The sequence below is a fragment of the Syngnathoides biaculeatus genome, chromosome 17 (assembly GCF_019802595.1).
Source record: "Syngnathoides biaculeatus isolate LvHL_M chromosome 17, ASM1980259v1, whole genome shotgun sequence".
In the NCBI taxonomy this organism is placed as follows: domain Eukaryota; kingdom Metazoa; phylum Chordata; class Actinopteri; order Syngnathiformes; family Syngnathidae; genus Syngnathoides; species Syngnathoides biaculeatus.
The window spans coordinates 11,048,782-11,074,107 of NC_084656.1; the positions used below are offsets into that span (position 1 = coordinate 11,048,782).

General features: G+C 39.8%; 1 protein-coding gene across 11 annotated transcripts in view; it reads right to left on the reverse strand.

The window, feature by feature from the left end:
- The window catches only part of LOC133490695 (probable E3 ubiquitin-protein ligase HERC1), a 64,591-nt gene that overhangs the window by 22,825 nt on the left and 16,440 nt on the right, over positions 1 to 25,326 (reverse strand). For 7 of the 11 annotated variants that reach the window (XM_061801072.1, XM_061801080.1, XM_061801077.1 and 4 more), the window contains 26 exons: positions 24,990 to 25,122; positions 21,373 to 21,576; positions 21,100 to 21,300; positions 20,019 to 20,192; positions 19,577 to 19,691; positions 15,607 to 15,724; positions 15,346 to 15,523; positions 14,101 to 14,404; positions 13,991 to 14,024; positions 13,877 to 13,922; positions 13,317 to 13,546; positions 12,652 to 12,837; positions 12,450 to 12,570; positions 11,263 to 11,503; positions 11,038 to 11,192; positions 9,842 to 9,994; positions 9,647 to 9,744; positions 8,171 to 8,266; positions 7,374 to 7,541; positions 6,474 to 6,713; positions 6,304 to 6,387; positions 4,963 to 5,188; positions 4,605 to 4,893; positions 2,804 to 3,528; positions 2,127 to 2,340; positions 951 to 1,120 (listed from right to left, as the gene is read on the reverse strand). In XM_061801072.1, coding sequence (XP_061657056.1) covers positions 951 to 1,120; positions 2,127 to 2,340; positions 2,804 to 3,528; positions 4,605 to 4,893; positions 4,963 to 5,188; positions 6,304 to 6,387; positions 6,474 to 6,713; positions 7,374 to 7,541; positions 8,171 to 8,266; positions 9,647 to 9,744; positions 9,842 to 9,994; positions 11,038 to 11,192; positions 11,263 to 11,503; positions 12,450 to 12,570; positions 12,652 to 12,837; positions 13,317 to 13,546; positions 13,877 to 13,922; positions 13,991 to 14,024; positions 14,101 to 14,404; positions 15,346 to 15,523; positions 15,607 to 15,724; positions 19,577 to 19,691; positions 20,019 to 20,192; positions 21,100 to 21,300; positions 21,373 to 21,576; positions 24,990 to 25,122 — 4,903 coding nt within the window. The remainder of the gene's footprint in view (positions 1 to 950; positions 1,121 to 2,126; positions 2,341 to 2,803; positions 3,529 to 4,604; positions 4,894 to 4,962; positions 5,189 to 6,303; positions 6,388 to 6,473; positions 6,714 to 7,373; positions 7,542 to 8,170; positions 8,267 to 9,646; positions 9,745 to 9,841; positions 9,995 to 11,037; positions 11,193 to 11,262; positions 11,504 to 12,449; positions 12,571 to 12,651; positions 12,838 to 13,316; positions 13,547 to 13,876; positions 13,923 to 13,990; positions 14,025 to 14,100; positions 14,405 to 15,345; positions 15,524 to 15,606; positions 15,725 to 19,576; positions 19,692 to 20,018; positions 20,193 to 21,099; positions 21,301 to 21,372; positions 21,577 to 24,989; positions 25,123 to 25,326) is intronic. The other 4 variants (XM_061801081.1, XM_061801076.1, XM_061801074.1 and 1 more) reach the window with 2 other exon arrangements.

Genomic DNA, 25,326 nt, shown 5'->3' on the forward strand with positions numbered 1-25,326 from the left:
TGGAAAGCGTGCATCTTTGGGGGTACATGCCATGCTATAATCTGTCTCACTCTGTCACTCACTCACTGTGGACTCCTTTGTATTATTTATTTTCATTTTATTTTACATTCATGCTCCGATTTTTTTATATTTGTACATGGAATTAAATGGTATTATAAATAATAATAAGATAATTAATTAATTGTAATAATTAAATCTATCTGACTAGATCAGATTATACAAGGTAACAAGTAGTTTTTTCACGGAGTATGTCATTAGTCTTATGCAAGTAGGTATTTGGGGGACTACTTTTTACTTTTACTCGGCTATAATGTTTGGGTACTGTACCCACCTCTGCTAATGTGCCAAAAACACGCTGAAAATATGTATACATCGTTGACAGATCTTACTCGAAACAGTGCTGTTGAAGTGAAACAAACTCGCATGTAAAGTGGAGCATGGAACAGTGACATGGAAAAAAAGTAAGAACACCAGAGGCCTTTACAGGCAGTGTAAAAGGGGCTTTACACACAAGCGTAAACCCACCTCTGTTACTCCTGATACTGGACATAAGAAGCCAGAAAACTGGTGGGGCGACTTTGCAACCGTAATATGTGTTGCCATTCATAGAGAATAGCATGTTAGAAAGCAGGTGAAAAAAGTGCAGGCTTTTACCGGCATTTTAAAAGGGTCTTTCCACACAGTCGCCTCTGTTTTCCCTTACAAAATACCAAGGAAGCTTGAAAATTTACACGTTATCTTCAAACCCACATTCCTTGTCAGTAATTTTCCCACATAACAGCAACATAAGAAAATACTCTGAATACATCAGCTTTGACAGCCAGGGTGAAGGGGCCTCTGTTATGGGTCTGATACCATCTTTGTGATAGTAAATTTCCGGGATGACTTCTCCCCTATTCTGTTTTTTTACATACTTACAATAGTAGTACAAAACGGGACATTTTACTTACCCAGGCTGCTTCTGGCCTGCGTACTGCATGGACCAGGTTCCATGAAGCTGGTTTGCTGCTCGGTGAAGGCGTCGCACGAGGCCGAACTAGCCAGGCTGAAGCAAGGATGCAGCACAGGGGGGGCACTTACCACCCCAGTGAGTGTGGGGAAGCGAGTTAGCACCATGTGTCTGAAATTAGCCACAATAGAATGTGAATGCTTAATACACCAGTTTCTTCTAGTGAGAGAAATAGACATTTTTCCCGAATATATTAATTGTTGCATAGATTCCCTAAGTGTGGTATGATTTCCTCTTGTAGCTCCCTCAAATGATACACAAATGAATGTTATCATATTATCATACCCAGAAGTACTCATAAATTTATCCAATATAATAATGATGGCATAATCGCTATTTTGTGGCAATACAAATCATATTTATGGTACATCATTCTTTCACTCATTTGGATAACTGCTGTATCACAATTATTGTTGTTAAAATATTGCAAAATAGTCACATAAAAAATACCCCACATCTAGTAGACTGAGGGATTGTAGATGTATGTTCTGATTCACCCAAAAAAATTGCAGTACCGTAATATTATAACTGCCCTATGATAACAATGAAATGAAAGTTCTAGATTCCTAATCGATATTGTATAATATTGTTCTATTTATTTTCCCAATACATCAATTAACGCTTAATTGTGATATCATTGTTAGCAACATCAGTATTGATGATGTGTTGTAATGACTGCTGTATCATGATATTACTGCTGGTAACTTTTACTATTGGTAAACTATCAGAATACAGTATGATCATGCAAGTAAACACCTATAAAGAATGTGCATTTTTGTAGTTTTCTTTATCCAAGTGAACCTTATATCTTATATCTCTATACCTTATATCCTGTAGGGTTGGGGCAAAAAAATGCATTTTTATCATTCACGGTACCGTATTGATGCACAGGAATCAGAAATATTGCCCAAGGTTATAGCATGGCACATTAATTGGAAATATCAGCTTTTGTGATTGTAATAATGTATGAAAAGTGTGAAGTGTATTCTCAGTTACTTTCTGCTATTCAATATCAATTATCTCGTAATTGGCTGTATCGTAATTTCATTCTCATTAGAAATACTTCACGAGGATATTACACAAAGTTACTTGGTGAATCCCTGGTCCAAATACTCACTGAAGGAGGCTGATGGGTAGGAAAGCATTAAATTGATCAAGACCATCCGCCTGCAGGTTGGTTGGCAGTGAAGAGGCCAGCTCTGTGTTGGAAGACGATGCCGAGGCTCGGTTGGACTGACTGAAGATGGCAGTGCCTTCCGAGCCGACACTGTACAAAGAGACTGAGCTGGAGGACTTGGAAACGGGCTGGGAGGCCGAGTGGTGGCCGACTTCTGCAAAATAAAGAGAGGACCGACACAAGGTTACAGAATTTACTGTTAATACTGAAAGGATGTAGAGAAAAAGTAGATACAGCTGTTGGATCAACTCTTAATGACCGCTACAAAATACAAGTAAATAATTTATACAATGGAAAATCAATACTTTTCAGCAGACATTTGCATTTTTTGCCTCATTTAAACAGTTACCAGCTGTCCTAATAACACCTGTGATGTCATGTCCCCATCAATATCCCATTACATGATATTAATCTGATTTGGGATCATATTCCACTGTATATTAAAGTTTTAAACTCTTGTAGCCAATTATAAACCTATTTAGGCAGGGCTGTCACTTTGTGTTTTGTCTTGATTTACAGAAGAACCTCAGAGATGGCAAATGATTACTGTACAACCAATAAATGTGCCAGTTTTCCAAAATATTTCCCCTTTGAAGATTGAATATGAATTGAGGTACCTTTTCGTTCTTTATTCTGCAGTCGATTCAATGCGCCTTTGTAGATCATGACCTGAGCCCTTTCCAGGTCAGTCAGAGACACTCTCTGCTTTATGGGACAAGGTCGGACAGCCCACTTCACCATGTTCTGCACGACATACTGCAGGACGGACCTCAGCTCTGCACTCTCGTCCCATTGCTCGTCACCACTATCATCCTCTTTGTCCTGGTCTGAGCTGGGACTTGACAAGGTGGCATTTGGCTTACCTCCAGAGAGCAAATCTGACAACTTCTCGCAGCTGAAAATGACAGCGAGGGATTTCAAGGCCCCAGTGAGAAGGTAGGAGACTTTGATGGCTCTGACCTCCAAGATTGAAGGGTTCTTTTTGGTTTGAGACATTTGTCGCAGTCCGGTTGTCTCCTCTTGGACCTTTATATCTTTGGCGGTCCCTTTCCCATCATCTTCAACCTTCTTCCTATCCTCTTCCGCTAAGCCGGCGAGAACATCTCGCTCTTCCAAGCAATACTGGATCTCGCCGTTCGCCAGGCTCTCCTGTGACAATTTCTCAGCCGCTATTGCATGAGCTGAGAGCCAGCCCCGCTCCTCCAGCAGCCCCATTAGATAAATCAGGTCCAGCAGCACCGACGGTTTAAGGCCTCCTAGTCGTGCTACGTCACAGCAAGTCACGTTGCAGGGCTCCAACGAGGAGATGGGCGTGTCACTGGGTGACCAAGAATTCACGGAGCTTAGTTATGCAGGGAAGGGTTGGCGAGAAGCCACAGAGACAGCGAACGACACCAGGATGGGTTAGTGGATTTACAAATGAAGAAGGAGAAGAAAATTAGTAAGATCAGGGGAAGGAAAAAGACAAAAAAAAAGAAAAAAAAAGTGTCACAAGACAAGACAAGTCTCATGGAAGTTGATGAATGCAGAGACAATCCAATACTAAAGACAGTCTTTGGCAATTGAGAAAGAATTTTGTTGATCTGCACTTTTATCTGCTACTGCTGTCTGGCTGGGAGGTCTAAACAAGAATTCATTAATGACTTTGAACTGAAAAAATAACTTTGTAATTGTGTAAATACATGCATCGTAGGTATTGTGTCTCCAGTCCAAACTGGTGCATAGTGCATGTAGTACTGTTGTAGCAAAATTAGCTTGTATTTTCTATCTTCTGGACTTGGCGATATGTTCATATTTGTAAACGTAAATCAGTCGGCTGGAGTTTACAATACTTTGGCCCTTTCTTGTATCAAGATGTTCAGCTCAAAACCTCAAGGTAATGCCATTCTTTCCTTACGTGTTTTTTTTTGTTTTTTAAATAAAAAATATTCCACAGTTTTAGATCTTGGACGTTCGTATTTTCAAACAAATCAGGAAAGTGAGTTGATGTATTTAATGCTAGTTGGCTTAATGTTTTCTCTGAGCCACATGTTACTACCTTTCTTTCATAACTTTGTGGAGATTTTGAATAAAAATATAAAATCTAGTGATAATACTGCTAACACATTTGAACTGTAAAAGGAATAGTGGAAAGTGAATGGATGAGGTTTCCACGTCAGGAACGCTAACGGTGTTTTTAGCTACTGAATTTGTTGCTTTAGATTATTGATCATAATTCTCAAAAACAGCCAAAAGCCTTGTACATTCAAATGTAAAAAATGTTTAGCTTGGAATCTTACTCTCAACTTGTTTTCATTAGTTAGTAAGATAATTGTTGGAATGTAATTTCTGTGAATATTGGGAAAACATATTTTTATAGTTGCAATTTTTCAATTTCATCTTATGTACATCCCTACTAATTATGTTTATTTGGGATACCTAATTGACAGGTCAGCCTCCTCCCACTGCAGCTTAGCAACCGAGCTCCTTTCTTTCAGGACCCCCAACAGAACAGCCCTGCGCCCGCTGGGCTTGTGGAGACACAAGCCTCCAGCCCGGAGACCGCCATCCACACCTCCAATCAATGCCAGAACGGGCCACACTTCCGTGCACAAAGCAGTTAGCTTGGACTCTGATAAAAGGCTTCGATGAGAGTTATCTTCAGATGGATCTTTATCACCGTCATTTTGCTTAGCAGTTGGTTGGAGACCTGTTGATGCATGTCCACCTACAATCAAAACTTAATCATAAAACAACATATAAATGACAAAGAGGTCCAATTTATCTTGTAACCGACCTGCTGTGAGGCCTGCCAAGTGGTCCTCCTTCAGCAAGGGACCGATGAGCTCTAGGTTGGCATGGATGTACTGGTTGATGTGCGGCGTCCACTGGTCACACAGGTGCAGCCGGCGCAGGAGTTGCACTGTGCACTCAATGAGGGTGGTGCTTTGCGGGCTGCACAGCGGCTCGCCGGGAAGAAGGTTGCTGGGCATGCCTCGCATTTGGAGGTCCCCCAGTGTCACCTGTTACGAATGCATTAGTCAGCTTTATTTATCATTAATCAGATGGTCAAGTGGTGAAGTTCTCCAGCTTCCACCATGGGGATATTTGGTCAAGTCATTGGATTGGATTATAGAAGAATGTGAGAAAAAAAATTCCAGGTTTGAAAAGTTTGGACAGAGAGACATATAAGGATAAGATATAGGATAGGATGTAATTGACAATCCACTTGCAAGATACCCCTAGATCCTCAGGTGTTGTTACCTTGACCAAGATAGCAATGATAACCTGAACTGCTCTCCTGCTGCTAAAGTAGCTCTTGCCAAGTGAGTGCCATTAACAGTGCGTATTGCAGTGTTCACTATGGGTTAATGCAGAGGACAAATTCCGCAAAAATTCATTTATACATGAAACTGAACTTCATTTTTCAGCATCTTGATTCAGCAACACTGACATATTGAACATACAGATCAAAAGGCTAACCTCCAACTGTTGGGACCACAAATTAATTAAGTTGTTATTTTTGCTGGGGTTTTTTGGGCTATAATTTTGTCCTAATTATTATTATACACACCACAGACCACCATTAAAAAATAAACGATGTTTAGATATGCATGGTATATTGTGATTTCCAGAAAATATTTTTAATCTGAAACATTTTTTTTAGATGAATATGAACTTTAAAAACATTTAGACAAATGCTTTATAGTCCCAGTCCCCCCAAAAAAGTCTCTCTCTAAATTTTGTGTTTTTAGGGGGCGGGGGGATTGTATTTTGATCTGAACCCCCCAAAATATGTGTTGCTTTGTGCTTTTTTTAAAAAAAAACGTTGTAATACCGGAACAACTAGGGCTCAATAAATTATATTGTATCTTAAGGTTGAGAAAAAAAAAACCTCACAAAACTTATGGATATAGTATATGTTGTATAGTTTCCCCAAACTTTGGGATTTCCTTAAAGTTTTATCTGATTCTAATTATAACAATAATTTTTTTGTTTGTTCTTACCTAAAAACTAAACATTAAAAGTTGGTAACAGATGATATATATTTTTCATTATATGTTATATTATTTTAGCAGAGTGATATCAAAAAAATCAATTTAACTAGTGAATACTAGCTGCAAAAAATATTAGGTACCTTCTCTCCAGGATTGCTGCTGTAGAATAACACACAAGGGTACAGCTCAGAAGCAACCACACCTTCAAAAGCCAACTTTGGCTCCTGGCATAAAAAATACACACAAAAATAAATTGGAAAAATGTCCATCAATAAATTCGAGAAATGCTACAAATACACCAAAGGCAGACCTTGTCGTTTTTAGAGAACGACACTGTGTGAGCCTCCATGTCCAGGATGCAGGTGATGGTGTCCCCTTGAGTGAAGGACGGGAGTGTGCGGACCAGCTCCCCTCCGTGGTAAAGGTTGCCACTGTAGGCACGGTATAGCCACATGTCAGTGGTGGTGTGATGGTTGTAATCGTGGACAGGCCAACGCGACACGCCCACGCACGTGCCCTCGTTGCCTCTGTGTTCTTTGGTGATGTCGAACTGAGGGAAGTGGGAAAAGTCAATTACCAACCACAAATGTATTTTTTTTTTAAATATACATTTTGAACGTACACTGGCATAAAAAAGTATTTGCCCCTTTCCTGATTTCATATTTGGCATACTTAAATGTTTCTGAAAGTCAATATAACTTTAATATCTTAAAAAGATAAACCAAGTAAAACAAAGAAATGCAGCTTCTTTTTTGATTGTATTTTTCATTTTTCATTGTTATTATGAATGGGGAACCAAATTTAAACCTACTAAGCCCTAGAGGAAAAAGAGGCGCTTTCTAACTTAAATGGGACGTTGACAGTATAAAACCCAAACAATTATGTGAAGAGGACCGGGACAAAATTCTTACTTATCTTTTGAAAGACCCACTTACTGTTAACACTTGATTTTAGATATTGCTGCAAAGGCTAGCAAAACCAGTTGTTAGATTCAGGGGACTATTCATTTTTCACACAGAGCTAGATGGCCCTTTTGATTTTTTTCCCCTATACATAAATATAACTGCATTTCATATTTATTTGGGTTTTCATCCTGCGATATCAAAATTGGTTTGATGAGCATAACCACAGCAAGTGTGATAAATGTGCCCCCAAAAAATAAAAATGGGATGGGGCAAATACTTTTTAACAGTACTACTGGTGTAATTACCTTCCATATGAAACACCCAGAGGTGATGGCTGTGGTCGCCAGACCGTAACCTTTTCCACCCGTGCCATGAGAGAGGACATTCCCACTCTCCAGAGAGCAGCACGATATCTTATGTGGGTCGAAGGAAAAATCTCCGATTGGAATACATTCATCATTGCCACCATGATTCTGCACCAAAGCACAGAAAAAACGACAGACACAATGTGAATTTACCAGTGGAACCTCCAAAGTCAAACAATCCAAAAGTAGTCCATATTCTAATTGAACCATCGATACAGCAGATGTGAGCAAATCTCGCTGGGGGGCAAAGTATGTTGATCTGATGAAATTTTTTGTTAAGATGTGAAAATAATCACAAAAAGTATATTAAAGGAAAGTTTTATCTGTTGCATTAAGCTAGCATTTCATTTTAATGGATTGATTTATATTTATCACATTGAGTCATTTCTCAATTGATTCAATGTACATAAACATGTAAATTAAAAATTTTCAATTGCATTTTTATTTTATTAAATTGTCATTTACAATAATTTCTACCAATTTAAAATGAGGATGAATTGTTTTAAATTATTATTTAATTTTATTATACTCATAATCCCCTCAAGGGAAAACCACAAAATCCAATTCACTCATTTGTCACAGTATTTGATGGTGGTACTGTATACCATATTGATAATGTACAGTAAAAGATAATACAATTGCAATTGTGCTCCTTCATCAACGCCCCACATAGTCTTATTAAAGGTTCACAAAAGGGTTAATAACACACTTTTGAATCCAGAAATCTGACAAGTTACCTCAGAATCATTTACAGTCGTCTCCTCGTGGGCTGTCTCGGCCAGAGGCTCCTCCCACATGTAAACAGACATCAGCTGAAAGAGTTGTTTGACAATCTACAAAAAAGGGAATTTAAAAATATCAATATAGTAAAACTGAAAATGTCACTGACACAACCTCTGCTTGTAAATACTGTTGACCTGCTCTGGGATTAATTTTCTCTGGAGTCCCCAACCTTTTTTGGACCACGCATCGTTTATAGAATGTTTTATATTTTACTGATGGGCTGTCAAGGTGCAGCATAAAAATACAGCACAAATAAACACCGCCGTCTTAAAACATAAATGTTAACTGCATGAAAAATAAGACTCACCATAAGTGATTAAAGTTTGAGGTCTTTGAGGTTGTACGCTCTTCTTCTGGCTCCTCAGGTGGCCTTTTTAGTTTTGAAAAGAAGCTCTCGAAAGGCATTTGTTTTGTACTAATTTTTGCAAGTTTATTACTTATTTTTACTAATTTATTACGTGAACGTTTTTCAATATTCTGTTCAAAATAATATTTTCAGGGAATCCATCCCTATAATTTCTGAGCAACTTATCCTCACAAGGGTAACTGGAGTGCTGGAGCCTATCCCAGCTATCTCTGGGCAACCGGTTGCCAACCAATCGCAGGACACATAGAAACGAACAATCATCCACGGTCACACTCACAATCACACTTAAGAGCAATTTGGAGTCACCAATTAATGCATGTTTTGGGATGTGGGAGGAAACCAGAGTGCCCTGGAAAAACCCGTGCAAACTCCACGGGGATGGGGAGGGGGGGGTGTAGGAATCGAACCCCAGTCCTCAGAACTTTGAGGCAGACGCACTAACCAGTCGCTGGATCGTTCCGCAGTAACGAACTGAATCCATTTTGAAATTATTTTTTCTTTGAGGTTGGCCGCCGCTATGAGCAAGCAGGCTGGGAGCAGAAACAGAACTTGTGCAGCATTATGTGCATTCTTGACATGTCAACTGCAACGGGCAGCTTTTTTATAGTGAAGAAGATATGTCAATTTTTCAAAATAAAACATTTCGCACGCAAAAATGCAATAGAACGGAAATCACATAAATTGGTTATGCCTTCTATGTGGTCCGGTGCCAAATGCCTCACGAACCGGTTTGCGGAGTGGGGGTTGGGGAATAATGACCGAGCTAACAACAAATGACCAGTTAAATCGGTTAATTAACTAGCTGGTTAAGTAACATTAAAATTAACTCCATAACTGACCAAGTTTTATTGAAGTTATATTGTTAACTAATGATTAGCTATTTTGTAAGTTTTTCTAAGTTTTTCCATAATAGTCTTCTTGCGTTTTAAACCCCAGTTTCATTCAGCAAATACTGTGCTATACAAGTAGCATTGTTCTTTTGAATAAAGGTCTCACCCCATTTGACGTTAAGTACAAAATTGCCATCCAGTGACTACATGAGGAAATGTTTCCCATGTCATACCTTTTGAACATATTCAGGCTCAGAACAAGCAGGCAACAGTCGTTCTAAAACATGGAAGGCCAAAAGCTTTGTGCGAAGGTTCTGGAAGCATGGTGATCCTGGTGAGGAAAAAGTGTCTCATGATTAAAAAAAAAAACAATCATTCTAAAAATAATTTTCAAAATGTTGTTTGTCCTTTGCTTGTAATGAATTTACCTAAAGAGCACTTGTAGGAAATAATGGCCATGAGCGGGTCCACCCACTTGATGAATGAGGAGAGGGTTGTCATCACTCGTAAAGACAATACCCGCCTGAGGAATACCAAGAAGTCGGCAAGCTGACATTCAAGAACTCGGCTACTTTCTGATCCTGGAACAGAGCAACATTTCAAGAAATTACACGCACATATAAAAATATTTCACAGGTCAAACACAAAAGAATAACTCCATGTTATACTTTCAGAGATATCTAAAGATGAAGTCAGTCAGTTAATGTTGCTATTTCTGTCATAAAATAGAGCTCATATCCACTTTTTTGAGATATAAAAAAATACATATTTTCAGAAAAGACAATACTAGCGTAGATGACAAAATGTGGATTAAGCCTGACAGGTCCACTAACACAGGGGTGTCAAACTCAAATTCACAGTGGTCCAAAAATTTCAATTGAACAAAGCCGCGGGCCAAGGTTGAACAAATGAAGCTTTTAATATGGAACCAAACAAGTGTGGAATACTTTAAAGAGCATTGGGCCAGCTCTAACATTAAGTTGAAATTGCCTCGCGGGCCAGAGTTTGACCCCTATGCTTTAACATATTGCTGTATTCTCCGGTTTTTAATTTTTGTATATTTAATGAATGCCTTATCAATTCCCCAAATTGGTTCAGTTGGTGGCGTACCAAAAAATGACGTAGGAGAAAATGACAGCAAAGAAATTAATTTTGCAGAGCAATGGGCATATATATTATTTGTGTTATTGTACCAAAGCAAATTTATTTATACAGCACATTTCCATATCATATCATGTATGTATAACATCCGACAATAAAGTTACTTGAAGTTGAAATGGTGCTCATGGTCTGGAAAGGGAGTATAAAAGCGAACCCGTAAGGGGGGCTTCATTTGAGTCAAAGATTCTCCAAAGCTGCCTCCCATTCATCAGTAGATTCTGCTTGACTGATAAGAGCAGCCTTGACAGAATGTGAAAAACATTTCAGGCCTTGATCAAAATGTGAAAAACGAGACTGACATCATAGAGCGTGACTGCAGGGCAGAAGAGAACGCACTTGCATTTGTGGTAGACAATGAGAAAAACTGGACAAAATCTCATGCAGCATAATATTTTGGGCAAACAGGGATGACATAACGACTGGGATAATAATGTAAACCAATCATAACCAACATTTTCCACACCTTTTAAGCTATCCCACTCTTGCGCGGTGGTCTCCATCTTTGCTCTCTCGGCCGCTTGCTGCTGTTGGAATGTGTGCAGGATGTTTTGTAGGTGCTTGCACATGACCTCCATGAGTGCATGGGAAATCTCGAGAGGGAGCAGATCCTCGCAGGATCTGAAAGGAAAACTGTTATTTTTCCAGTTCTTTTACGTGGTTTCTTACTTCAAAGGTAAAATTGTCTCACCTGGAAGCAACTGCAAGGATCTGCAGCATGCGTGTACATGCCAACTTGACAGCACCACTCGGCAGCATACATCCCGATGTGGAAACGGCGAGCCATCCCTGGGTCATTAGGGCGCAGCTGTTGTCGGTCAGCATACAGAGCAGCTCTAGGATGCCGCGCTTGACCACCAGCACCAGGTCTGCTGGCTTGTAACTGAAGTTCAGCGCAAACATGGTAGCCAGGAGGAGGTGCTGGCATGAACCTGATGACAGATGGAGACAATATTAGTGACCAAAACGTATACGAACACAAACATGCTATAGAAGTAACACGACCGCTTTCAGGGCTCCCCCACAGCTTAACCTGTAATATACATAACTCTTTGGGGTTTATATCAACAGAAACAAAGAAATAGAATTAAATACATACATTTGAATCATTTAGTTTAATTTTAAAAACATTTAGAGTTCCAAACTAAGATGCAAAACAAAAAGGTATTTTGGGTTACAATTTAAGATATGTGTTAAGTTAGAAAATGAATGTATATTAAAAAAAAAAGAATAAATATTCCTTCCTGAGCTATTTGTTTAAAGGGGGGGGTCCTTAAACATTTTTTGTAAGTCTTCAGAAGGTTTTCACACACTCTTGCTGGTATTTTGGCCCATTCCTCCATGCAGATCTCCTCTAGAGGTTGATGGATGTTGTGAGGGAGGACATGAGAACAGTGGCTGTTAAAGAGGAGGATGCACGAGATAGGCTTAAATAGAAAAAGATGACACGCTGTGGCGACTCCTAACGGGACAAGCTGAAGGTAAAAGAAGAAGGTGTCCTGGTCCCTTTGCAGAAAAGCATCCCCAAAACATGGTGGAAATCCCCATGATTCACAGTAGGTGTGGTGTTCTTTGGATGCAACTCAGCATTTTCTCCTCCAAACACAACATTGAGCTTTTCCCAAAAAGTTGTATTTTAGCTTTATCCAATCATATAACATTCCCACAAACCTCTTTTGGATCATCGAAATGCTCTGTAGCAAAGTTTAGACAGGCCTGGACATGGAACAAATGAATGCTTTTCCATTCATTGCAATAGAGAATCACGACTGTGGTTAACGAACAGATTAAATTCATATCTCAAGACACCAAAGTCAAAAAAACTGTACACTGGACGTATTATAAAAACAACGAATTTCCTTGGCAGAGGCAACAAACCTGGATGTTTTCTTTCATGGAGGACTCTCTGTCTGAGGATGTGCACCACTTGTTGGTAGAAACCCTGTGCTGCACATTGCAACTCCCTTTGCTTGTCAATAGCAGCGGAATGAGTCCCATTCTGGACAGAGAACATGCATTAAGTATTAATGCAGGAGAGCTTTGCAAACAATGGTGACTTCAGCATTCACACCATGTATACCGTGTAATGGCTCATCTCGTAATGAGCGCCTGCAAGGGAGCCCATAATTTGAGTTCCCAAGGCGAAGCATCCAGACAGGAACTGGAGCTGCACCGACTGCAATAAGGCGGGATAGTGAGGAGAGCCGCCCTTCTCCTCCATTTTGGACAGGAATGATGACATTTGATGGAATGCCTCCAGGCGCATCTGACCAAAGTGGACACACAGGTTTTAAAGTTAGCAGAAATTTTAGTTGAAAAGTATGTACATAAACCCTCTGCTATTAGGAGACTACGGACTAAATTTTGTAATCCGGGGGTGTCAAAGTCATTTTTTTGTGACGGAGTTGTCAGTGTTATGTTTTCCATCCAAGGGCCATTATAACTGTAATCAAATTGATGGATCACTAGTTTTGAAACCAGAAGTCAGTAAAAACTGTTTTTTTCAACTATAATGTAATTAATTTAAAAATGTCTAAAGTAAACAAAAAAAAAAAACAATTCGAAACATATTTTTTAATTAAATGTGATTCATGGATTGATTGAAATAAATCATTCACAGATTAATCAGTTACTGAAAATAATCATTAATTGCAGCCCTACTTGTCACCAATGACTACTCTGCAAGGAAAATTGTAAATATGCAAATAGTAAATTGCAGTTAGGCAGAATTTACTGTATACATACCTCCACCCTGTGCTGCTGTTGCAAGATGGCAAAGGCTATGGCTTTGGGATCGGCCTCACAGGTCGGCGTTGTAAACTGGAGAATGTTCCCACACACAAACTGGAGAGTCTGGTCCAGGATCAGCTGTGTGTTGTTGCCGAAGTGGGCCACAACCGGAGAAGTCGGGCTGATGCACTGACGCAGTCGATCCCAAGCGTCTTTCATGACATCCAAAGAGCAGAGAGGCAAGCCTAGAAAGAAACCATAGTTTTTCAGATTATATTTTATAGATTTGAGTATAACAAAAAATAGAAAGGCCCATTAATCCTATCCAGAAATTCTGCCATTACAAAGACAATAACAATGAATGGCAAGATTCATTGATTTTTACTGAGGAAAAAAAAAATGTATCCACTCTCGTATCAAAATCTAAACGCGCACGTATATCCATTTTCACAGTAACAATGAACACCTAACACCTGAATTTAACACCTAAATGATAGATAATTAAATAACTAACTCATTAGCAAGCTAATTAACTTGATAAAGAAACCAAAGTATCTGCATTAAAATATACTTACCCATTTTGTTCTTGTATGATCCCAAGGAGCTCTTTGATTGGTCAAACTGAATGAAAAACATAAGGTGCGATCAGAGAAGACAAACAACAATTTAAGTTTAAAGAAGACACTTACCTGCTTTCTGATGCCAAAGGGCTCTTTAGCTGTCCTGAAATGTTGATCAACGGGAACACAGCTTTTGAATACTTCATTACATTTGAACATAACATGAATGCAAATTTCACCTTGTGCTGGTATTCACTCCCTGACTCTCTTCCCTCTCACCAGGGTCCACCCAGGCAGGACAAACTCCCAACAGTAGGAAGAGGCAACGGGAGACGAGTTGACGGCAGGTGGAGGGGAAAGGCAAGTTCTCTTCCTCCGACTCCCTCCGGTTGTCCCACTGCTGTGTGGGATCCAGCTCCCTATGGGGGCTGGCCACATTCTCCATGGTGCCAGGCAGGGTGGAGGTCCCAAAGGACTCGTACACAGTCGTGTTTTGTTGCACCTGCATGGCCTCGCGGGTCACCATGAAGGACTCCAGGACCTCTGAACAAACAGGAATTTTGTTGTAATCAAATGTAAAAGTTTACAAAATTACAATTCTATCAACTAGAACCCAAAAAGGTAATGCTATGTTACAATCGAACATGTTGTGGGCGTTTCATGCGGCATGATTACATAGAAAGTTAATGCAGTTAGCCTGGATCAATGTGAATCTGTGTGGGGCAGTGTGAATGGCGCCGGCATTCTTAAGTTCACCTCCTTCGCTCGAACGCTCAAAGCTGGGACAGCTGAACTTGTCCAGAAAGTAACGGCAACGCCTCACAGAGGGGAAGCCCAGCGTCTTGCTGACCTTACAGTGGTGATGAAGTGCATGCACTTTCAAAAAGTGTCCAAATGTGTCACACGAGCAAAATTAAGTGAAGGACGAGTGGTGAAGCAATCTTTTGCATCCAGTGTGTAAGTACCATAAGATTGGATGGTGGTGTGGGGGTAGCATGGTTGGGTACTCGGGGACATCCGCTCCGGTATCTCACCCAAGCTTAAAACACCAATTTCCATGTTGTATCTAACAATGTAAACATTAAGGGAACCAACTAAAAATAGTGGTCCTAACTATTGAACTCAACAGTTTAATTTTCTTGAGAGAAAAAAATATATATATAAATTCAAGTTGTTAGCAAATTATGGGTCATTAAGAACCCTTGCCTCCTGTAAGCACCTTTGGCTCTAGGATACTAATTATTTACAATTGTGGTTGGTATGGTTGGGTAACTTGGTGCATTGAAAAATCTTTATCCCTTGTGTGCTAAAAGAAACTCAAGGCTTTGTAAGTTTAAATGGGGGATGTGTAGGTTCATGCCTGAGGCTCTGAGGCCTCAGGCTATTCGCGAGCTCCAGGTCCTCTGGCACTGGCTGGTTTACAATCCAGAGTAGACTGGTGTGCCATAGGTGCAAGGATGGGATCTGAGCTCTGTTTCTCTAACCTGTAAGATCTATGCGATTGCTGTCCAATGGCTCCTCCACTGCGTCGTCTTGGTCCTGGTTGTGGTTGGCTTCAGGAGGTGGAGGCACCTGAACTTCCCGGCTGCACTGACCCGCAGACAACCGCTCACTTTCCTTCACCACAGTTGCTACTGGCTCTTCTGCATCTGTACTCCGACACTGCAAGTTGTGCCAACATCCAGAACAATGATATTAAATGTATTAATTCGTGACAGTAATCCTATTTATCCAAGTGGTGGTACCTGTTTGGCAGTGGCAAGCACCTGTGAAGTCCTCGGAGAATTTTTATGGGCCAATAGAGAGATTCTGATTTTATAGACACTTTCAAAGATGTCTAGCAGCATCTCACAGGGCTCATATCTGAAAGAGAGCAGATCATTACCATTTCCTCTCTTTGCTATAAAAATAATCAATATACACTCAGAGGACACAAAACAAGGTATACCAGTATAATTAACCTACTGAGATCCAGTAAATGAGCTCTAGATGCGATTAGATTTGAATGAATGCAGATTTGAATGAATGAAACTTGCAATATAAAATTAAAATTACACCCCTTTAACTTTTAGCGCTTCCTGTCAGGGGTTGCCACAGAAAGTCACTTGGATGATTTGTTTTGCTCAGTTTTTACACCCGATGCCTTTCCTGACACAATTCGAGATTGCCTTGCAGTGGCTGGGTATCGGGGCATTGACCGGAAATCAAACCTGCCCAGTGCATATAAAAGGCAGTAGTAGCATGTACCACTAGTTTTGGAAAGTATCTAGCATAATAATACACAAATATGAATAATCAAAACCAAATAATAATAATGATGAAAACCTAAACCTAATGAAAGTAAAACATGTACAAATTGAAAAAATTAATCAAACAGGAAAATTAATGCTTTGAATATTTTAAATAGCACTATTACATTACATTACATTATATTAGTAACATTACAAAATATCAAAAAGTAACATAAAACCAACAATAGAACTGCTGCATATAATTATTTAATGACCTATTTACTTATAGTGCATACGTATGTAATAATGTAAACATTTATTTATCTAGCTAAGCCAATGGAGAATACACAGTATTCTCACTTGGAGTGGCAGCTGGTTGCAGACAGAGTAAAACAAATTATAAATAAATAAATAAATAAATAAATAATACATGAATAAGGATTAAAAAAAACAATATTGAAACCCAGAGGAAAAAAAACTAATTCTCAAATACAAAAATGGCGAATAAAACAAAAACATATGTAAATTAAAATTAAAAGGAATAACACTTTAAATCAGGGGTGTCAAACATACGGCCTGCGGGCCGGATCCGGCCCGTCTGGTGGTTTGGTACGGCCCGGGGAAGAAAGCTGCATTGTATAAAAAAATATGCATTTTCTTTAAAATTTGTACTTCTTGTATCATCCGCTAGGGGGCGCAGTGTTTTAGTACATGCAGACAACATGAAAGCAACACTGCGGCGGAACTAGGACCACCTTGACCTGGTAAAATTGAACGTCTGTACAGCCTCTATTGGCGACAATTGCATTATCTACTTTTCCGTTTGCCTCGCACCCTCATCAGCAAAATGTCTTTGTCAAAAAGGAGAAGAGTAGACACAGAGTGTCGGACTTTTCAAGAAAAATGGACATGTTCTTATATGTTCACGGAGGTGAATGGGAAACCCGTGTGCCTGGTGTGTCAGCAGCAAGTTTCGGTGCTTAAAGAATACAATATTCGGCGCCATTACGAAACTCAGCCTGGTGAAAAATACAACAGTTTGCATGGAGAATTGAGAAAACAGAAGGTAAATAAAATGATGGCACGTCTGAAGAAACAGCAATCTGTTTTCACCCGGAGCCGAGAAGCCAGTGATGCTGCGGTGAAAGCCAGCTACCTAATTGCGAGCCAAATAGCAATGGCATCAAAGCCGTACAGTGATGGAGAGTTCATCAAAAACTGCTTGCTGACGGCTGCTGAAATTGTCTGTCCTGAGAAGCGACATGCTTTCGCCAATATAATCTTGACAAGAAATACCGTGGCAGACAGGATTTCGGAACTCTCTTCAGATTTGGGATTTTCTGTTGCAATTGATGAGAGTACTGATATCACGGATGTCGCTCAACTGGCCATATTCATTCGTGGAGTTGACAAGACTTTGAATGTCACAGAGGAGTTTCTCGAGCTGGTGCCGATGATCGACACCACAACAGCTGAGGACATTTTCAGCTCCATCGTTGGAGCGCTGGACAGAGTCGGAGCGGACTGGTCACGCGCCGTAAGCCTGGCTACTGATGGTGCGCCGTCAATGATCGGTAAAAAGGCAGGTGTTGTGACAAAGTTCAGAGATAAAGTACAAGCCGCAAATGGGGGAGGTAATTTTTGGACATTTCATTGCATTTTGCATCAGGAAGCATTATGCAGCAAATCGCTAAGAATGGATCACGTCATGGAGGTGGTTGTCCCAACTGTTAATTTCATCCGAGCCAGAGGTCTCAATCATCGTCAATTTGACAGCTTTCTCAGTGACTGTAACATTATCCATGGTGTGCCTTATCACACGAACATACGATGGTTAAGCAGAGGTGGTGTGCTAAAGCGCTTCTTTGATTTACGTGATGAAATCGGACAATTCATGGAGAAAAAAGGTAAACCTGTTAAGGAATTACAGTGCCATGTGTGGCTGCAGGACCTTGCGTTTATGGTTGACATCACTGAGCACTTGAATATTCTTAACAAAATGTTGCAGGGACGCAAAAAAACCATAACACAGTATTATGACAGCATACGTGCATTCAAGTTAAAGCTCGGGTTATGGGAGACGCAGGTGGCAAGCAGTGACCCTGCTCATTTTTTTAAAAGATATGTGCGCAGCAAGCGTTAATTCTGACGTGAAACGGTACAAAGAGAAGATTTCAGGGCTGTTGATGGAGTTTGAGAAAAGATTTCAGGTTTTTAGCAAACTCGAAACAGATTTTGCAGTTTTTCGCTCACCATTCACAGTCAAAGTTTCTGATTTGCCCGTTGCCATGCAACTTGAAATCATTGATTTGCAGTGTGATGTAGAACTGAAGGACAGATTTGCCTCTGTAAGCTTGGACACATTTTACAAGTACCTCCTACCAGGCTATCCCGCATTGACAGCACTAGCTGCTAAAACATTGTCCATATTTGGGACAACCTACCTTTGTGAGCAAGTTTTCTCACTAATGAACATTAATAAAACAAAGCTGCGCTCAAAGCTCACATATAAGCATTTGAATGAGATTCTGAAATTGGCTGCTTCTCAGGACATGATGCCTCATATTGATGCACTTGTGCAGGATAAACGATCTCAAGTTTCAAGGGCAAATTCCAAGCAAGATGAATAATTGCTGTGAAAGTTATTCATTGGTTCAAATGGCTTTCCAGATGTTGAAAAACAGTGTTTTTAAGTTCCACAAGGCTGGTACTAAATGTTTTTGGAACATTGTTACTATTTCTGTGATCAGTTTTATGTACAACACACTTAAATATATGTTTAACTGTGTAAAAGTGTTGTTAAAATTGCACATACTTTATTTATGTTCTTATGTTATTCTCTTGTTCATAATATATTGTTCATAATGTAAAAGGAAAATTCTGTTAATAAACATTTTGATAATTTACTCATTCTTTGCACTAATTATTAGTATTAGTGACTAATACAAAGGAAAAAAGTGGGCTTATTGTTAGTTCTATGTAATTTTGCAATGAGTTTACTGGTCCGGCCTGCTTGATCTCAAATTAAGCTGTATTCGGCCCGCAGACCAAAAGGAGTTTGACACCCCTGCTTTAAATTAATGATGAATATATAAAATGGAAAACAGCATTAAAACAAACACAAAAATGAAAAACAAAATGAATAAAAATACAAATTAAATGTTTTTAAAAATTAGGCACTGAAAACAAAAATTTAAAAATTCACAAGTAGACATAACACAGACAAAAATTAATTTAAAATAAAATGAGAATAATAAAATAAAAATAAATTGAAAAAAATACAAATAAAAAAATTAAGAGGCACTTGTAATATCTGTACTTGTTTACAATAAACTGCTTTATGGGCTACCCAATTGTGTTTAGAAAGAATATAGTCCTCAGAAATATTTTAAACCCTCTTTATAGCAGTAGCTTTGAAAGAATTTATACATGGGGTAATGTTGTTCATGAGAGGAATATGATATGAAGACATTCTGTGACTGACCTGTCCTGCCAATAAGCTTGATCTGGTATCCCTGTGTGCTTCAGAAGTGCTGCCAAGCAGCAGCGACAGACAGCCTCCAGCAAAGTATCCCCCGATGATCCTTCACTCTCCCACTCTGCTCTCACAATGACAAAAAAAACATTTCGTATTGTTTGTAAACTACAGGTGCAACGATAGTATTTGTTGACAGAAAAGCAACTGACTACTGCTAACCTGAACTGAAATGATGTTTAAAAACATTGTTTCTGATGTTGAGCCACCAGATAGACAGTACAAGTACAAAAATCTAAATTCATCCAGCAGAACCGGTGTGTGAGGAGGATAAATGAAGTGGATGTAAAAAAAATTGGCAAGTGCTCTGAGTTTTGCCAGCTGGAAGTACATTGTGGTGAAATATGTGAAATTCCGTTAAAGCCATAAAGTGAGGGAAACAACTGTGTACCTCTGCTGAGTGCGTACTCCCCCATTTTCTGCAGTAGGCACCCAGCGGGTCCTCTGGAGGATCCCAGCGCCACCTCCAGTAATGTCAGTGATTCCTGATTGAGGTGCAGCTCGGACAGCTTTGAATCGCTACCGCCCAGCAGCACCGCCTCTGAAAGCCATGCCATGCTAGAGTCTGGAGGACAACAGTATCAATGTGACATCAAGGAGTAGTACATTAAACCCCTTTCTTTCTTTTACAACAATAATAATAATTTTTAACATTTAGTAATCTTCAGATTTTTGGTTGAGGGGGGAATAAAACTGTATTCTTGTACTCTTGGAATACTTTTTTTTTTTTTTTTTTTTACAAAACAAGATATTACACTACTTTCAAAGTATTGCTTTTTTCTTTGAAACTATTACTTAATTCTCCTTTTTTTTAATTTTGCAACATTATAATTATATATATATATATATATATATATAATATATATATATATATATATTTTTTTTTTTTTTTTAAACATACGTTAACCTAAACTTTTCCCCATAAAGATGCACTTATTCTCATGAAGTGATGATTTTTTTCTGGAAAAAATAGAAATTCAACTTTCTTAAAAAAAATAATAATACAAATGAACCACAAAAATGACAAATTAATCAAAATACTTTTTTCTTGTAAAATTACATCAAACCTTTCCACTTAAAAAAATATTTATTCATAGCCTGTTAAATGCAACTTTACTCTCAAACTATTTGATTATTCTAAAAATAAAAAATAAAAAGATTTATGAAAAGTTCTATAATGAATATACACCCTTTTCTCATAACTTTTTACCAGTCCTTTTTTCAATAAAATGCTATATATTGGTTGTAGTCATTCAACTTTTTCCTATAAAAGATAAATATAAATAATATATAAACTATTAACTATATAAACTATTAAAATTGCTTATTTTCCCCCATTTCCAACCTGACCAGTACAAACAGTTTAGGTAAAGTTTAAATTAAGCCCAAAATCTTCAAATCTGATTTGAAATTGATTGAAGAATTTGTCGACAAGGCAACCATGTAAGCAGGAATCAGATTATCTAGCCTACCCAGCTCTTCATAGTCCATCTCAAGGCCGTTTCGAAGGAGAACATTGGATAACCAGAATTCTGAGGTTCTTTCCTGGGAGGAGGGTGGCAGGCCTTGCAACATCCCACCAAGGCAGCGTCCAACAGCTAACGCTACGGAACGCTCCAGATCCAGCAGCCAAAGCCACATGCACTCAAACTCCTCCTGATGTCCACTTTCATCTAGGCAATAAATCTCTGATTAACATACACTAAGTGATCATGTAATAAATTGTACGTTCCTCCACTACAGACCTGAGGGGACTGTTGAGGCCTCGACCTCCAGCTCCTGCTCCTCAAGCAGGCTCGTCTCTGGCAGCAACCTGTTGAAACTGTCCAGATCCTCCAGCAAGTCCACCAGATGGCCAAGGAGGGGGTGGACTGTACTGAGGGGCAGCAGCAGCAGCGAGTACATGATCTGACACAGGAGGCTCCCTGCCATGGAGTTGTATAGCACCGCTGAGCAAGAAAGTAAGAGAAAAGGTTGAATAGGAATATAAGAGAGATCCAACAAGGCTAAGTTTTGTGGAAACTTGACTTTTATTGTTTGTAAAACAGTAAGCTCAATAATAAGTCAAATTTAGGCACTCAACACAAAAAAAAAAGTTTAAGAATCGACCAAACAACTCAACACAAAAAAAATTCCCAAGGCACTCCAAAATTATGATTTTACTTTATTAAAACTTGTTTTATATTTTAAAAAATGATTTTATATTATTATTACAGATTTTTTTCAGATTGTTGAAAATACTGCATTCTAGTATAATCACACTATTTTCCTCTTCTACAGTAAATACATTTAATCTTTTAAAATAAGTTTTATATAATAACCTATAACTAATCTCAAGTTTTTATTTGAAAGACAATGTTCTCAATATTGTACCTTTTATAGGCCCCACCACACCTCAAAAGTACACATTTATTCTCTTAAATTGCCATGTGCCTCATGGCATCAAATCCATTTGCATTTAAAGCCCAGGTGTCATCCCTATAAAAATTCTAAAATAGATATTGTAATGAAAAATACAAATAACATTATTCACTTCAATGTCTATACGAAAAAATAATTGTGAGCGGAGAGCGCGTCATCCATGCACAAAGTTGCAAAGTGTCATTCTACGATATCGAATTGGCTGCGTCCTCCGTCCGTGACATCACCCGGACATTCACAAATGAAAACACGCGGTGCACCCTAACTATGGGAGACAAACGCGCCCCGTCTGACACAGAAGCTCTTTTCGAAAAGGAGAACACCACACAACCGAGTGAAGTTACCGGGGCAATATTACACGATTGTTTCGAGCCCTCGGGGCAAAATTACACTATTGTTTCGAACCATATTCAGATGATATGCGATCACGGCCCAACCGATCCACTTCCGCGGCGGAGATGAGCCATCGCAGCTCATCGCAGTCGGCCGGTGTGGCTTAAGACAGAGCCGAGTCGTGTTGCTTTAGGGGGGTGCTCACAGACACCGCAGAACTGAGCAACACAGTCGAGCCGGGGCGCTTTATGAGCGCACGCGGCTGAGTGACGCATTCTCGGCTGGGTTCTTCAGAGCCGCGCCATCCCCAAAGCCCAACGCGCAGCCTTCACGGAAGCAGTGACCGCCGAACGCGGTGCCTCAGCCGGTGTGGCTGATTTTCTGCACCGTGGTGCCAAATAATAGAGCCGAGCCATGCTGCTTTTAGGGGTATGTTCAAAGCCGCTGCAGTACTTGTTGAACACCGTCGAGCAGGGGCGCATTACTGCCTACCTGTTATTTGGAACCCACGAAGCTCTCGTCCTCTGCACCCGTGCAATCTATTTTTCACAACGAACCGGGTCTCTTGCAAACTTATGAAGGCTAAATCCATTCTCCCGAGTGTTCAAGCAATGTCCAGCAATGCAACGAGCCGGCATTTTGGCTAACACGAAGGAACAACGAGCTACCTTCCCGGAGGTACAACTAATGGAAACAAACGACTCCACTAGGGGGCGCCTCAGTCCTGTACGTCACTTCCTCCTTCTTCTCGAAAACAATTGACCCCTCCGTAGTAATTGCGGAATACGCGTCGCTGACCAATCAGAGGCCAGAGATCTGCATAAACCACGCCCCTTGTTGGCGTCCGCCATTACATCAGATAAAGTTGCATGGTCCAGTATAGCTTTTTTTAGCGTTTTATCACGTATTTGGGTTCCTTAATTGATATGGTTAAGAGGTGGAGTCACGGACTTTGTAATAGTGACGACAGGTATCCTGATGGGCTAGTTGGTGGAGTTCAATTCGTACCCTTTCCAAAACCGAAGACCGAGTACGAAAAATGTCTTCAATGGATCAAACTTTGTGGAAGACGGCATGATCAACTGAATCCATCTAAAATCAACCGGAACAGAAGACCGAGTACGAAAAATGTCTTCGATGGATCAAACTTTGTGGAAGATCGCATGATCAACTGAATCCATCTAAAATCAACCGGAACAGATATGTTTGCACGAAGGTAAGCCCTATATTTGAGTTTCAATACATGTCTCATATAAATGAATTAGCAGTTCTTCGCGTGCATAACATAGCTACGTGTGAATGATTGACACACTTGATCTGTGTTGAGCGATACTTTGCAAGGACCTGACTGCACAAACGTGTCTCTTTGTTGGCGGCTAGCGACCTAAGCTAAACCGGACTATGTTTGGATGAAGGTAAGCCCTATATTTGAGTTTCAATACATGTCTCATATTAATGAATTAGCAGTTCTTCGCTTGCATAACATAGCTACGTGTGAATGATTGACATACTTGATCTGTCTTGAGCGATACATTCCGAGGACCTGACTGCACAAACATGTCTCTTTGTTGGCGGCTAGCGAGCTAAGCTAAACCAGACTAGCGAGTCCTAAAAGCCTTCGACGTGCACCGAGACACCAATACTGAAGGAAGGATGTTTGAGGACACTAAAGTAGTGATTGTCGTACTCGGTCGGGACTTACGTAGGTTCGGCACTAATTCAAGAATAATTATTGAGGGGAGCGCGTGACGTTACACAAAGAAAACGAGGGAAACAACTCGTAAATCAAGCCTCGCCTTCTTCTTTTCTTTCATATGGCGGTTCACAAACGGCTATACAGATACACATACAGATTCTGCACACAAGTGTGATAGGTAACACGAAAATAGGAAACTGTCAATGACGAATCCGTCTTTGGGTTATAACATATTATGTGGCTTCTCGGTCTTCCTCTGACTCCGGAAAGATCTCGCACTAATATCAATGGTTTCTCAGTCGATATGCATGGAAATACCATTGATATACCCCTCGCTGAAATACTTGAAGCCCTGCTGTGCGCTCTTCAACGATATTTCACTATTCGGTAAGAATGCGAGTGAAAAATCAGCTGGTCAATCGGACAATTTCGCTCTCGTCTTTTCTTCCTGCGACGCCATTTTGTCAAATGTTTGTCTGAGGTTAGCAACAGTGGGGTGACGTAACTTCAGGAGGCGTGGTTAAGTGCCCTGTACGGAGGGGTCAATTCCCTGAGAGGATTTTCATGGAGGGAGTTACAAAAAGCTGTATACGTCAAAATCATGTTTTCTGGTGAAAAAACACATGGGACCATATTGGCTGTGGGTTTTTCATTAATAATATGCCAAAAAATCATCCATTTCATGACAGTCGCACTTTAAGAAAAATCTTTATCCCTTGTGTGTTATGAGAGGAAACTTTGGTAACAGTTTTAAAATGTCCCAAAAGTAAACAATGTGTCCTTTAACTGAAAATGAATGTTCCATTTCTTTAAAAAACTCCACCACCCTAATGAGAAAAGTGGTCTAGAAAATGGATTGATGGCTGGATGGATGAATTGATTTCCTTCAAATGGCTTGAAGCGCGTTCTTACTGTGCAGCTTTCTCATCATCTGCTTGTCGATGAAGCTCTCCTTCAGCAACTTGGCGGCTCTCCTGAGTGTCTCTGCAGCGCAGGAGAGCATCAAGTGCAGATGCTCACCAAGTAATTTTACGCTGCTGTCATCCTACATGAAAATGAAGAGAGCAGGTGTCAACGGGTATGTTCCGTCAAGGCAACTGTCGAAGATTCTGAAGATTTTTGCTGAATTTGAGCATCTTTAACGTTGTCTCCACTGACTGAGCTGCTAGATGACTGAATTTCCACAGTAGAATTAATAAAGTATCTATCTATCTCAAATGTCGCTTGAGGACAAAGCAGTGGATCCCCC